The sequence below is a fragment of the Notolabrus celidotus genome, chromosome 12 (assembly GCF_009762535.1).
Source record: "Notolabrus celidotus isolate fNotCel1 chromosome 12, fNotCel1.pri, whole genome shotgun sequence".
Taxonomy (NCBI): domain Eukaryota; kingdom Metazoa; phylum Chordata; class Actinopteri; order Labriformes; family Labridae; genus Notolabrus; species Notolabrus celidotus.
Window position 1 is genome coordinate 28,910,064 of NC_048283.1, and position 15,929 is coordinate 28,925,992.

The window sequence follows — 15,929 nt, forward strand, 5'->3', positions numbered from 1 at the left end:
TAGCTCATCAAAAACATGCAGTTCTTCCTCAAGTAAACTCCCCTACTGTGTAATCTGTGCTACAGCGCCCTCCAGTGGTACTACAGTGTACCCCCAAAATACATCAAATGACTAATGACTGTTTTAAACGTTTTTTTTTATTGAAAGATTTTTCTAAAAAGAAATCCAAAAGGAAAAAAGAAAGACATTTGAAACTACAGCAATATCCACTGGTTCTACAGACACTCTCAGAATCACAATTTGAAAGACATGGGAGGCATGTGACCAAGCAAATAAAAAAATAGCATCATCAAAGTTATTTCTGTTGCATCTTCTTTTACACACCTGTACAAAAAAACATCTCATAAATATTACTCTTGTTTTCACCATCTCTAGTCTTTCTCTTCTTTCAATAATTTAATTCTCCCATAGAGGTTTTCATATGGTTGATTTTGGTTGAACCATGCTGTTACCATCCCTCCGTCTGTTCCTCTGTCTCCATTAGCTTCCTTTATTGGTGGTCGGGTAGGTGAGGCTCTAGTGGGTGGCCTCCAGAGCAAGTTTAAGAGATACAACTATTTCTCAAATATTTTTATTCTCAAAAGAAGATGAAGATTCTCATTTTGTTCCTATATCATGAGTGAAAGATCTAGTTTTTCCAGGGCCACAACCGGAGATATTTAACTTCTTTCACTTAAAAAGAGAGGCAACATTTTATAACATAGGATGCTCTTTGTTCCATGAAGTCATGGATTACAATTAACCATATTTACCTTGGCTTTAAACGGTCAGTTACAATAACTCTGGAGGTTTACTTTTCCACACCCACCCAACTCAAGACAACCCAAATCCCCAATAATCAAAAGTGTTTAGCAGCTCAAACATCATAATCAATTCTCAAATAAAGGCAACACAAAAAAAGAAAATATTTCTCCTAAAGAAAACGCACAAGCTGAAATGATTGAGTTCTTCCTACAGACTCATCCTCTTCTCACATTTTAAATGGCTCGTGAATGGCAAGACAGTGGCGCAAAACAGTTTGCTGTGTTGGCTGAGAATGAAAATAATCAAATGTGGAACAATTTGCTTGATGCTGCAATGTTTTACAGCTCCTCAGTATCTTCATTTAGGATTTGTGAATGGTCCGCTTGACCCAGAGAGGGGGATGCAGGGTTCTAAGAGTACACACCATACTGCACGAGATAGAATTGACTTTCAGCCTCTTCAAAACAAAGTATACAGACTCATTCCCAGCTCTACTTTCTCCACTCCGCAGAGCATCTGGTTTCTCCACAGATGTTCCTGCCTGGACAACAACAGTTCATTCTTCTGGTTGAGGAAGTTGAGTTCAAGATCTTTTGCTTCTTCTTAGTCATTAATAAGATCATCTTATTCCAAAAAAAGCATGATGAGCAGGAACAATCTCAGTTCAAGAGGTAAAAAAAAACATACAAAGAAAAAGCAACATACAGTCAAGAAGATCTCTTCACTACCTAGTTTCTTCATCTTTGGTATAAAATATGCCCCTTGTAGGCTGCTTTTGTTCAACAGTTAAGAAAGACTCAAGAAACTGTCAACAGTTTTACTAAAACTATTGCTTTTTGCACATTTAAAAATCCTAGCTGTTTTTTTTTCTGCTTTTTCTCAAAGTCAGACTTGCTCCTTTTTTTCATTTCTTTTTGCAGTGAGACAAGCAAAGCAAGCAAAGCAAAATCCTTTTGACGGCAATAAAAAAAGGCTGCAATCTGAAACAAATTGGGAAATAAAATCTATAAAAAGTACAAATGTGATGGAAAAACAGAACGGTTATCCAATAATTAAACTCAACCGCATTTTTTTTTTTGTGGAAGCAGTGGATTGACCCTTCCCAAAAGTCGCAATAAGGAAGATGTTTATTTTTTTTAAACTTTCTTTTTTTTTTTTTATCAACCAACATCAGCTGCACTGCACCACATAATTTAGAAATCATCTTCATACAAATACAACCTTTTTATTTTTAAAATCCTGTACAGATAGCTTTGTAGATTTCATCTCTGAGGCTCCAGGAAATCTTCAAGAACCTCTAAAATCATTCAACCACTCAGTCTTTTTTTTAGGTTCAACACTCAGGAAACGTTTTCCCTAAAGTTGGAAAAATTAAGGCAATAAAGATTTACGAAAAACATTGATATTCTAAAAAACTACTCAAATAATAAAAAGAATGAAAATAATGTAGCTTAATATCAAAGGAAGACAATCTCTTTTTTTCCTCTGGACTTTGCTTCCTTCTTCTTTTTTTATAAAAAAGTCTGAAAATCTACCTGCACATTCAAATGTTCTTTTTTTCTGTACAGCTTGTTGGTTGAGTTCAGATTTCAGTCTATGTCCTTGCTTTCTCCTTTAGAGGCAAAGTCCAGTCTTACAGTGAGGAACTCAAAGTTGCAGACTGCATTTGATTTCCATGTCCTCAAGTCTGGAAAGCCATCATTTCTTTTTTTCCTCTTTCTTTATGCCTCAACCAGGTCGCAAAGATAATTGTTTTTTTTTCTTTTTTCATTTTGTTATGTATTTGGTGCCTGTGCACAGTGGAAGCATTCTCCCCTCAGTGTTGCCCGTGTCACCTCTTTTTTTTTGTCCCCATTTCATTTTGATTCTCTGTGTGTCTCCAGCGTCTCGGTGCAGTCCTTCTGAAGGCAATGCAGCAATGATTCCTCCCAATCTCGTTATCTGGAGGAGACAGAAAAACAAGTCAGCGGAAAAAAAAGACTGTGGACAATGTCACCGTTTCAAAAGCTGAAACAACATCCTTTGTCCAGCTGCTGTTTGTTTGTAAAAAAAAGGGGGAAAGAAATCACCAGCAGGTTATCTTGGCTGGAGGAAAAACAAGACGGATAAATACCTGGACATAGATAGAAATTCAGAGTAATACATTCGGTGTAATACAAGTAAAGGTGGACATGATTCTGTGAGAAAAAAACTGCAAAAGGCAAAAAATGTTGTATGTGCAACAAATAAACAGTGCAGCCTTCTCTAGCTAGTTACTTTTTTTGTGAACTGTTCATCATGATAACTTTAAAATGTGATTCCTAACCTGGACAAATACTAAATAAATATATGCATGTTCACTATTTGTCCTTTTGATAGGTCTTTGAGTTGCTAGTTTGAAATCAAAAGAATCACTTTTCTTGTACCAAAGATTTAATGAGAAGATTTATACTACTGTGTTATCAGTGCACAAAATATTAAAGGTACAATTTGTGGTTCAATGGGGGATAACGGTCTCGGTCTATTTTTTTACCCCACACAGTGACTACTGACTTACCAGGCCTCACAGTTCACTATCCCTCCATTACTATTCAATGCAGCATTAACTTAGACATTGGGATTTTATAGCAGACATTTGCTTGTTTTGGAACTGAGACATATCTAAAGTAAGTTGCTATTAAAGGTGATAAATAATGACATAACTGCAGTACATATAAATGCAAAAAGACAAGTTACTGTCAATAAAGCTATTAGAACTTCTGCCCGCTCTGAAGAAAACAATTCAAGAGTTACTGCGTATTTGTCCTAATCAATCAGTCTGCAGAGATATTAGTGTCACAGCTAAGCTTAAAGGAGCAACAACACAATGAAATTCAACTTCTGCAACTATCCTTTATTGTTTTTGGCATTCACTTTAAAAACACTACTTTAGGACAGATGTCTGTTTACTCACTTCGACTGCTGGTAGGAGTAAGCTGTGGCATGATCTCCCGTACTCTCCACTGATAAAGGCTGCTGCCCGCTGGCGTCCTGCGAGGAGGGGGCTGCTGTCTGTGGAGAAGTGTCTGTCACCACGCCCTGACACCAGAAACAAAGTTATTAGTCTGATATGAATATCATTAGAAGGTTTCATGCAAACTTCTGAGGTGAACTAAGGCAATTATTTTTCCTACACAGCACTGATGAAACAACAGAACATCAAAAAAAATATTAGAATTCAATAACACTTCCTCTTGACAGTGTGACCAAACACTTAGTTGGTCTAAGAGTACAGAAAGTTTTCTTTCAGTGCTTTACTTTGCTGCAAGAAGGCCGATGTGTTCAGGCTCTATTCCTGGGTGCGATAAATGTGCGTTCCCTGGTTTCTCAATAAAGGGGCTGAGCTGTGGGTAATACACTTACTATTGACAAGTACCTCACACAACCCCACTTCAAAAGACAAAAAAAAGAACTATTCCTTTAAGTCAATAAATAACATTTATTTGTCCTTACTTCTACTGTGATGGCAGAGGCAGGCACTGCAGTGTACTGGGGAATGTAGGATCCTTGCATAGGAGCAGCAGCTGCAGCAGGCATGTACTGCAGAGAGAAGGAGGGGCAGAAAGTACTTTAACATAGGTACAGTGTGTCCTCTATTCCTGAGGTACTACCTGACACTCCCTGAGAAACATGTTCTTTTTAGAGTTAAATGAAATAAAAAAATGCTTGGCCTCAAGGTCAATGCACATTCAAGATGTATTTCAAAAAGAACAAGACATTTTCTATGCGTGTGGTTATGTGATTTCTGCTGTGAGATAATCTTAACAACAGCTGCAATCTCTGCTGACTCATTATATAAATTGTATTACAACAGACACTGATAAACTCTCACACTGACACTCTGAGGACGATAGCTTTGAGGTGGTAAAAAGCTTAGACTTACAGTGCCTGTAGTGCCCAGAGACAGATGGTTCATCTGCTGGGTGAGAGGAGCCATTACACTGGAGGGGTGAAGAGACAAACTGGGCTCTATGGCCGAGGCTGGGGTGATCACAGCTCCCTAAGGCAGGGGGAGGGAAAGATGACCGGACAGGTTATACACAAAGCTGTACAATGAACAAATGGTTATACCAGATCATTAGCTATATCCAAGGCAGTGTTAAGAGTTAACAGAGGAAGGGATGTTGGAGACAGATGAAGGAGTTGGAGATGTTGAATGAAATTTTTTGAGGGATATCCTCACTTGTTTTCTTGCAAAAGTAAGATAAGAAGATAATTTGTACTGTTTTTTCTGAACTCTTAATCTCAAACCAGAGAAATGATTTAGCTAACTTATCCTGGCGCACAGTAACAATAGAATACAGTAGAATACAATAGAATGTACTTTATTAATCCACAAAGGGAAATTCAGGTGTCTGTCGGCTCATCTCCCGTTGGCTAGAGAGTTATGAAGCCTAATGGCTGCAGGGATGAATAATTTTCTGTATCTCTCAGTCCTGCAGTGCAGAGAGATGAGCCGTCCACTGCCGCTGTTTCTCTGGTACACAAAGAAGTTGTGAAGTGGATGATCTGTGTAATTTAGAATGGCCTCTTGCTTCTTATGTGTGCATCTCTCCACCAGAGCACCCAGTGAATCCAACCTGGTTCCAATCACAGTGCCAGCTCTTTTCACTAGTTTGTCCAGTCGGCTGACATCCTTGTGTTTGCCACCACAGACTGATAAAACATCTGCAGCATCTTATTGCAGATGTCTAAGGATCCGAGTCTCCTTTAGAAAAAGAGGCGGCTCTGCCCCTTCCTGTAGAGTGCATCTGTGTTAAGGGACCAGTCCAACTTGTTGTCCAGGTGTACAGCTAGATATTTGTAGGTTCGCACCACCTCGATGTCCACCCCTCGAATGTTAACTAGCTAATGGCAGAGCCTGGATCTTCGGAAATCTACTACCATGTCCTTTGTCTTTGATGGGGGGGGGGGGGGGGGGGGGGGGGTAGTGTTGTTAGTGTTTCTCTCTACAAATATAAAAAATCTATGATTCATCCACAAGTACCTCAAAAATGTTACCTCAGACAATGTCAAAGAAAATTCCTAGGAAAACCACATATTAATTTTAGACATTAGAGTTACATGTTAGCAAGCTAGCTGCCCCCTGATATCTGCCATTATGCTGAGCTAATGTTTTTGAGATTTGAGAATAGTTAACCTATACCTTTGATTTGACTTAATTTTCTTGCTGCAGTAAAAACAACAATGATATGATGTGTCTTATGCTAAATAGCTAAATTAGACAGTTTTAAAGCACGCAGCTAGAAGAAGTCAAGACTTCCAACTCAGTTCAGTTTGATGCCTGCAAATGGTTTGAATTTGTACACAGCAATACAGCCAGTCAGCTAGCTTGGCAGGCAGGCTTGACAGAACAAGTCTCTGAATTGAGCAGAAAGGCTTTTACTGTAAACCTGTTCAGTGCGAGGGGCTTTGATGCCTGCTAACACCTTGATGCACTGAGCTCTACTTTCCTCGTACAGCTCCTGCTCCAGACCCAGCAGCTCTGTATAGATTTAATAGGAGACTCCTCACACTGTAGGCTGAGATGCCTGGCAGCATTCCTACAGAGGTAAACACTGCATTTGTGATAGCTGTTTAACTACACTTCCCATGAGCGCAGACAGACAGCAGGAAGCATCAGTGGAAATGTGTCAGTATCGCTCCACAGAGCTGCCAGCGCTTCATAAGCTGCACGCTGAGACAAAAACAAGCATTAAAGGTGATACATTTTGGTATTCATGCTATAATGTGACCATATGGAAAAGACTGTACCTGTCTGTATAAGGTAACAGAGAGATCACAACAACACAATTGCATAGAGTTGGACACACACGTCCAGAAAAGAGATATACTGAGTTATTAGTGTGTGAAGTTTCTTCTCGAAGGCATACACAGTCTGTCAAAGTTGTTCACAGTTGTGGATCTGTAAGAGAAGATTCTTACATCTGCAAGGTTCACAGAGCTGCACACACACCTACACTCACTCTCACACACTCACCTACACACAGTTGTCAGAGCTGTTAACAGTCTTGAGCGCTCTCTCTCCTGACTGCTGTCTTCATAAGAAATGTTTGAAGAACGCACCCGCCTGGCTATCAGAAATGCTCTGTCAACACTATCCCTAGCATCACAAGTAATAGGCTCTCACTTCCACACACACACACACACACACACACACACACACACACACACACACACACACACACACACACACACACACACACACACACACACACACACACACACACACACACACACACACACACACACACCTACACAGGCTTACACTGTATACACGCACGCTAGCATCCACACATAAATGCATCAACAGATCTACCCCTAAACCTGCACAAATCTTTGGCTCTGGGAGGTAGCTTTAGAAGCCAGAATCTAGCTAATACCCCGGCTTTCCATCCATCTCTATAATACAATCTCTGGTTTAATGATTTCTCATCCTCCCTCACTCTTTCTCTCACCCATCCAAACTCGCAGCAGGCCTCCACACAAATAGAAAGCTGCACAAAGCAAAAAGAAACCAAGAATGACTAATTGTCTGCTCTGATTTATTGCTGCACAAGTGTTGAACTTGCTGTCTCTGTGTGTGTCTGCATCCTGACACCGTGCACTAGCAGGTGCGATAAGAGTGTCTGATTGCTGTGGTAGAGTGAGTGCATTTGTATCATGTTTTCCTGTATTAGACATTTTTTTTCCTGGGGTAAGCAATAAATGAGTGCGCAAGACAGACAGTTATCATTTCCCTGAGGATATGGGAGAGAAAAATACAAGATCTGCTCTAAACTTTGAACTTGCTTTCCCTCTCACTCACTCCCCCATTTTTTCCAGCAGAGAAGTGGAGCTGTGAAGCAGAAAGCTGCAGGCAAGCGCAGCAGCATCAAATGCACGGTATTAGTGAAAATGACACGTTTTATCGGGAAAACCAGATACTGAAGCTGGTTAGACAGGAGCTCTGTGCATGTGAGTATGCAGAGGTTGTGTGGTCTTAAAGTACTTGTTTTTATGATTCTACTAAATGTTTTACTCACCAACACTACACTCTCATTTCATTTTTACAAGATTTTACAGGACCACATTGAGCAAAAATACAGGTAACACTGAGTTGTAAGCTCTGAACATGCAGCCACATGCATGCATTTTGGTGTTTAGTATTAAAGGCTAGAATTCATAGTGGATTTGAGCTTGCTCTCTCACATTCTTCACCCCATTTGTCTTCTCAAATGAGTTTAACATGGCAATTTAACTCAGGCAGATCTAAAAATCCCAATTCTTTGGATGTCTCATTACATCCCTCCCCTATAAGCCGCCTTCCTTGTCTCTCTTGCTATGCTTAGTTAGGGTAATGCATTCATTTCCTGTAGGGGGGATTTGTGAGTAATTATGCACAAAGACATCCTCTCACTAATTAGGATGTAAAGACAGGGAGTTCAAGCAATCTGGGCATTGCACCAAGAGTAGGACCCACACAGTCCTTAAGGCACTCTACTGTGTGTATAGGTGTGCTTTGTGGGTATGTGCGTGTGTGAATCATTTGAGAGGGTGCATACCTTTTGCTTGTGAATGTGTGTGTGTGTGTGTGTTATGTCATTCTTTGTCATTGTTGCAGGATTAAAAACAGTATTCAACAAAAAGGTCAAAAAAGAAACAACCTTTAATTAGGGTCAATTACTTTTGTACTAGCTGTGTGTATCTCTAGGTTTAGTATCTCTCTGATTTTGGTACAATAGCCATGTATCATTCTCTAACTATATGCTAGGCTGTTGCCTGAGAGGCATGTTTGCAAGCATCAACCTGGATATGTCAATGAGCGCACTCCATTAATCGAAGTTAGCACTCTCTAACTGTGCCTGAGCAGCAAGGAAGCCACCACTACCATAGGAACAGAATTAAGCTGCTGTGTCTCTCTCAGTCTCTCTCCTCCATGCGGCTTTAATTTGCCAAGCTCCTCTATATCCAGGAAATACAATGACTAGCCTTTGCCTTTGTTGTCTAACAGGGATTTTGACTATGCAGAGACAAGGCTGGGAAACAGGCGCGCATAGCCCAGACATGCTTTCGCAGTCGTTGTTTTCTTTTCTTTGTTCCCGATTTATTCTTTGTAATCCCTCCTTTCCTCCCTTCCCTGTGCCTGCCTCCTTCCCCCTGTCCTCTCTTAGTCAAATACACACAGTTTACTTATTTATCTATTTCCTCCTCTTTCCCCAGTGCTCTCCTCTCCTCTATCTCCCTCTTTCTTCTGCCCAGTCGTTCTAAGTCATATCAAGCAGCCTGCCAGATAATTAGATGGGACATTTGTTTGAAAACACATTTACAGAGGGGTATTATCCTTCCTCACAGACATAATTTTAATCAGACATGACAACAGAATGTTTTAGGAGTTGGCAGATAGACACAACAAGGAAGACAGATAGGAAGAGAGCTATAGAGAAATTGGAGGCAACAGAATTTGGAACTAGTCTAACTATTGTGTTTTGCTGTAATCCCTCAGTGCATGGCTGATATAGAAAATCTGTGCTGCTGCTATCTTTTGTCCCCCTACTGCTGACAATTTCAACGGAGCATAACTGATTTTTTTAGGTATAAAACAGTCTGTAGATGTTGGCAGAAAACCAACTCATTAAGTAGTGCAGTGAGATAAAAATCTGGATGATAAAACCTGACTTCTGTGTCTGGAGGAGAAGCCATCTTTATTTCCTAGAAAAAAATATCTGTGGTGTCAGAGACGGCTGAGCTTTGAGTCTTATTGCTCCATTAGAACATTTACGAGAGGAGACAACAGCATCATGGGATGTCATGGTTTTCCAGGAGCATCTCATGGCTGCTGCATTTCATCACAGCTATGATCAGTGACATATTGATTGGACTGTAAACTTGTCATGTGGTTGTCTCACTTTCTTACTGTTACACATGTTTTAGTGATGGGTGGATGAAGACTTATGATGCTTTAGGGCTTTCTTTCAATTTGTGCCAGTGTTGAAGTACTCAAGTCCAGGACTCGCATGTGAGTCCATTTCAAGTCCTTTCTCCAGGACTCCTGACTCAACTTGGACTCCCGCGCTGATGACTCTAATCTAGACTCGGACTTGAGCATTGACAGCATTCAGACTTGGAAGATGAAGAGGAGGACTCAAATGTAGTGTGTTCTCCAACATGCATGTTCACGTGGGTGGCTGTGTCTCAATGGTGGAGTTGTCTATCTCTCAATTGGAAGGTTGGGGATTTTTATCCCAGAGTCTCCAAATGCCGAAGTATCCTTCGGCAAGACACTCAATCCAAAACTGTCCCTGGTGATTGTGCCAGAGGCTTGTGAATAGGATTAATTCATATTCATGGGCCTTTGACTTGTCTTGAAATCTCCAGACAGGCTGACAGTATCAGTCAGAATCAAAAGTTAATACATAAAGTTAATATAAATGTGTTCCCACAAGGAACCACTCCGTAAGCTGAGGTTCATACAGTATATATTGAATATATTGGAAAGAAACTGCACTCATCCTTGTAAATCCTCAGGTAAGGGGGACTTGACTCAGACTTGACTAGGATTCTTTTTTGGTGACTGAGACTCAACTCAGACGTGAGCACTGGATAATCAAAACTTTGGTGGATCGACTACAAAACTGATTTGTGCTGAAAAAGATTAAATGCGTTGAAGCTTCAAACTCTGCAAACACAGTGAGATCTGATGGTAGTTAAACGTATGGCAGCTTTAATAATGGTCTTAAGCGGGCTAATATTTGAGAAACAGAGTTTAAAAAGTCTGTATCTCTGCTTACGCTTCAGATGTACTGCTTTAAACACTTTAGCGCAGATATGATGCAAATAAATAAGGGTATGTTAAGACCACATATCTATTTATTGTATTTGTAGATTTAAAACATTAACAAACATGTTTCCTAGTTGAGTGAGTAGCTTACTTTCTTGGGTTCAGGTTTTTTCTTGTATGGCAGTTCAAAGTCACAATGTGGTGCAATAGTTTATGTACGGTAACTATATGTTCAATACTTCAGTAGACCTACATTATCAAAGAATAAAAACGTTCTCATAATGTGCATTAATGTGGTAAATCTCCTCTCTTCTTATTGTTAAAAATAATGAATCACACATCTACATTTGAAACTCTTTGAACTGTCACGCCGAATGAAGACTTTTTGAAGCACAGGTGATGTTCAAAACTTCAAACATCATCAGTAATGTGATATTTGATCTGAGATACCCGCTCCATTTTGCTGTGAAACACTGCAGTTCACTCATGTAATGCAGGGTCTGGAGCATGGCTTTGGTATCATCTGCCCATCTCCTCATTTTTCTTATTTAACTTAACCTGTAAAAAAACACTGATTTGACATTTCAGTTACAGCCACATTAATTTCTTCCCCCTTTATGTGAACCTTCTTCCAGGAACAGGTGTATAATGAAAACTCATGAGCATGAAAATGTAACACGTTTTACAGTTCAGTTAAACAGTTATTAAAAATCACTTATGCAAACGGTACATGAGCATAACTGGTGAGACTGTGAACTACTGATGATAAAAGTTTAAGAGGGGGTTAAGATTTATCTGCATCTGAAGCCATTTCAAGGTTACTGTAGGATCCAACCCTGAATCTCTGCTGCTGATACCTGACTCTCACTGAAGCTGCTGTACTGAACAAGTAAACTGCTGAGTTTTTCTACTGCCAGACAATTAAAGGCAGAGCTCTGTGCAGCATCTGGATAGAGGTGTGAGGATTATATACTGTATATTTGTGTATTTACTACATGTCAGACATTCAGGGCTTCAGCTGAGGCTTTACTCTGAGCTCAGGGTGAATCCTGTGGAGGCTCAAGCACAATCTCATGTTCCTATAGCTGCATACAGTCCATGACTTACATCCTTGATGTTTGTTTGTGTGTTTGTGTGTCAGGGAGTATGTAAGGAGAAAGAGAGAATATGCAGGTACGACTTAAGAGTGTTATTGATTGCACACCTCCATGCAAAATCAATATATATGACTAATGTGAACATAAATATGTGTCTGCGTTTTAATACAGGTCGTATTGTTCATTTGGAGCTCAGTCTGTGTGGTACTAAGCAAAGATTTCCCATAAATGTTGCATATCAAACTGTATCTTTTGATTCCATCTGCAATTATATGAATATTTTTTCCCTATATTTAAGTGCATCATTGTACAAAAGTAATAGGTTACAGCACTGACTAGACAATGAGTTTCTACACATTTCAACCAGCAGATTAATTTCCAGCCAGCAGGGGGCAGCCTTCTATTATGAATTTCGGACTCTGCTACTTCAAACTCTTCAGGCTGCTTGAAGGAGGTTACTCTACAGCTGATTCAGCACGCTACAACTTTGAAGCAGGGCCAAACAGTTTCTCCATGGTACGACATCGGCTCACTTATAAATAGTGTACTTCATAGAATCTGTGATTTGTCTTTTCAACTTTGAAAATGTGCAGATTATTAGTAACTTTATTCCTCATTTGCACCGAAATTAAGCTTAAAATGAATTTTAAAAAGCACAAGATTAATAAAATATGTCAAAAGGTAATTCTAATCACTGTTAGAGTACAAAGAAATAACAGTCTCTTTAGATGAATGTCTTTGTAGTCATCATAACTCCTGTGGCAGCAACTTTGAAAGACATTGACAGTCCTTATCAGACCTTTTTATAAAACCATAACTGGGCCAAATGTTGAAGTTTGTGATATTAAAAGACTTAAATGCACACGAGGAGAGAGAACACAGACATGCCAACTCATTGAGATGACAGGCAGGAATGTAGGGTAACATGGAGGCTGTGAAAAGTGTTGGAAAATGGAGAAAAAGACCACTGGGAAAAGATAACAAAAGAGACACGCAAAAGAGAGGCTGGCTGAAAAACTTACTGTAGGTTGCATAACATACTGTTGATGTGGCATCCAAGATGTACTCTGGACCTGCATGAGAGGGAAGTAGAAGAAAAGAGGTGATGAATTAAAGGTGGAGGCGACAATAAAATAAGAGATGATGAAGCCGATAGAAATAAGAAAGAAAGACGGGGAATGGGAGGAGGAGAAAATAAAGTCATTAAAGGAGGAGGGGATGGTATGAGTAGGAGGATGCAGAAGAGAGGTCAGGAAGAGATGAGAGGAAAGGGAAGATCAAAAAGAAGATTGTTATAAGTGGATAAAGAATTGAGGAAGGGGAAACATAAAGAAGGGCAATTGGAAGAGAGAATGACAGGAAGGGAGCGAAAATGAGAAAAGCAGAGAGAAAATTAATCATTAGCTCAAGTCTTTACAAGCCCATTTCATAGCTTCAGTCCCTGCGGCAGTGTGTCTTAAAGAATATTACTGCAGTAACAAAGCATCCACTATACAGTATGTTATGTTGTAATTATAAGAGGATATGAAGACCACAGAGAGCAATACAGTCTAATAATTACTGCTTCACAGAGGAGGTTTCATCATCAAAGCCTGTCTTGGACACAAATCAACAGTTTCATCGTCTTGTACTACCCGCAGCCCGGTCCTAACATGAGGGGAAACAAGTCCCACTGGGCCCCTTTGTCACACATACGTACTAATTATACAGGTGTATGTTTGCTCACATATGTCAATCTATGGGGAATCATGTAAGATGGGTTAATCTCCCCCAAAAAGGAGGATGTGTTTGTGTCTGAGTGTGTAAATGCGCTCTGCTGAGGGTGTGTCTTTGCATTTGTCTTTCTCATTTGCAGCAATGTTTGGTGCTAGAGAGAACCTGTGGGGGAGGACTCTTGTTTGTTTGAAAGTCTGTGTGTTTGACAAAAATGTGGATCAAGTACAGAGTCAGTCTCTCAAAGACGTACAGCTACTTCCCCAACCAGCTTTGACATGAATTAGAACAGTATGTGTGTGTGCGAAGAGAAAGGATGCAGCACATGGGAACAGAGAGAGAGAGAGAGAGAGACAAAAGGAGGATTTGTGCCTGAGAATGAAAGATCGATGAGAGGAGTGGTGCAATATAAGCCTGTGTTTTATCATAGCCACACAAAGACTGGTCTTTAATGGAGAGACATGATAACTCAATTTCTGAGTTGAAGTCCTTCCCGAGAAAAAACAAGCTCTGCTTGCTCTACCTGTATGTGCAGGGACTTCACACAGAACAACAGCAAATGAAGTGCTCAAGTGCTTGTATATGGGATCAGTTCAAAATATTAAATATTCATTATTTCTATCTAAAGCTCTGCTCCCACTTAAAATGCTTACTTCCCCAAAGATGTGGCAGATGTTATTTGATATTTTTCTTTCTGCCAGCAAATCCCACCAAAAGACCAAAACCAACAGTGTGTTAATCTGTCTCTCAATACTTTCAGACTTCCCCTGTGTGTTGCTCTGAAAGCACCATTTGTTCAAGCTGAAGACAGAAATCTTTAAAAACAGATCACAAATATACGCTCTCATTTTTTTAAGAGGCTGAGTAATTTCCTCAAACAGCTGGGGTCTCTTCTTTTAAGAACATGTCAAGGAAATAATGCATTTGACAGGGTGTATTTTCTTCTGAGGATTAATACACGTTTGCTGTGCTGATTGCACCAGAAGGATGGTATGTGGGATGAACTTGAACTATGTTCATGGTAATGAGGGAGCCAATGCAACACTGTCTCAATAATGGTTTTTATTTTTCATTAATATATTGTTTTATAACAATGGAGCATTATGGCGCATGACAAATAGGCTGCATCAGGCTTTGTCTTCGCATACACAATACCTGTTGGTGTGATCAATTCATCCTTGGTTCTGGTCTTTCCATTGAGTTGGTTTATAATGAGGCAATATGTCATATCACAATACGTTGCACAAATTTGCAGCCACAAAACTAAAGCTCCAGCCTGCCATATTTCTAAGTTGTTAACTTTACTGAAGATTTTATTGCTAGCAGGTTGCATTAGGTACCCATGGGGTGCTTTTTAGGAGCTGTGTCTGCCTTTGAAAGTTATTTTCTTTGTAAGGTTTCTTGGCCAGAGAGCCAGCAAGCTAACAAAGTGAAATCTAAGTTTGAAATTTGAAACTGTATACTCAGCAGTGTGGCTATGATATGACAAAATAGTCTCAATGCCAGTTTATTAGAACCCTTCATTTCTAAAGAAAGCACCATGAAGAAACCATCATTTCAGCCATACACTGACATCCAGGGATATTTGGAACTCTTGCATAGCCTCAAAGCTTGTTTTAGCCAAGCTCATTTCTAGTAGACTGAACCCACCTGATACGTAGTGACAGGGGAGGCAGCGATGAAAGGTGTGATTGACGTCTGTGCAATCATCCGATTGGTGGAGATGCTGTACGGCGAAGAGTAGAACCTTAGAGAGCAAACAAAATGAGGTTACATTTTGACATTATTGATTTCACTTAGCGTACAAGTAGAATTATAATGAAGCAAGACATTGAACTCTCCATGTAGCCTCGTGCAAAGGTGAATACAAACCTCCCCTTCCTCTTTGTTTTAAACCACCCAGTGCACATCAAGACACAGCTGACAAAATGGATCAGACATCATCAAGGCTGTCATGGAAACAATAAATATTGCAGTTCCACTCAGCACCCCACCATCAAAGATGTCTCCAAATAAGACCTGACACAGCACCGGAGTGCACATCATGTTACAAAGCAGTCTGCTCCACCACTGTGCATAATAATGAATTATTACCTTAATGTGTGAGTGGGTGAAATATTTCAATATTACCCTTTGTGTTTCCTCCTACTCACATTTCACCTTGCATAAAAAGTTGCATCTGTAACATCTGCATTATATACTGTTTACTTCTCCTCTTATACCTTTGTTTGCCCTTCTGATTTGGCCTTCTCTCTCTCTCTTTTCCATTTCACCCTCTCAACCCTGCAGAGGTAGAATGCTGTGGCTCGCAGTGCTTTATTTATCATTGTGTACCTAGAGAGGACATGTTTCATCCGCCAGGCCGTGTTGCTGTGCCCGATCGATCCCAAAGTGTCTGTTGACTGAATAATGGAGCGAGGGAGGGGAGAACGAGGCAGAGACAGAGAGAAGACCTCCTTGTCCTATCTCTAATACAGCCATGACTGTATAAACAGCTAAGACTCTTAATTGGGAGAGATACAGCACTTAGAGTATCTTGAAATGTGTATTCTTCATGTCAAGAGTCTCGCTGAGCATTAACGAAGATTTGAGTGGAA

General features: G+C 40.0%; 1 protein-coding gene across 1 annotated transcript in view; it reads right to left on the reverse strand.

Annotated features, from left to right (window-relative positions):
• Positions 1-118: 118 nt before the first annotated feature.
• The window catches only part of LOC117822771 (RNA-binding motif, single-stranded-interacting protein 3-like), a 104,422-nt gene continuing 88,611 nt past the window's right edge, over positions 119-15,929 (reverse strand). The window contains exons 7-12 of the mRNA XM_034697679.1: positions 14,983-15,079; positions 12,642-12,692; positions 4,646-4,762; positions 4,216-4,302; positions 3,677-3,801; positions 119-2,685 (exon numbers count right to left, since the gene is read on the reverse strand). Of these exons, the coding sequence (XP_034553570.1) occupies positions 2,682-2,685; positions 3,677-3,801; positions 4,216-4,302; positions 4,646-4,762; positions 12,642-12,692; positions 14,983-15,079 (481 nt within the window). The 3' untranslated portion in view covers positions 119-2,681. The remainder of the gene's footprint in view (positions 2,686-3,676; positions 3,802-4,215; positions 4,303-4,645; positions 4,763-12,641; positions 12,693-14,982; positions 15,080-15,929) is intronic.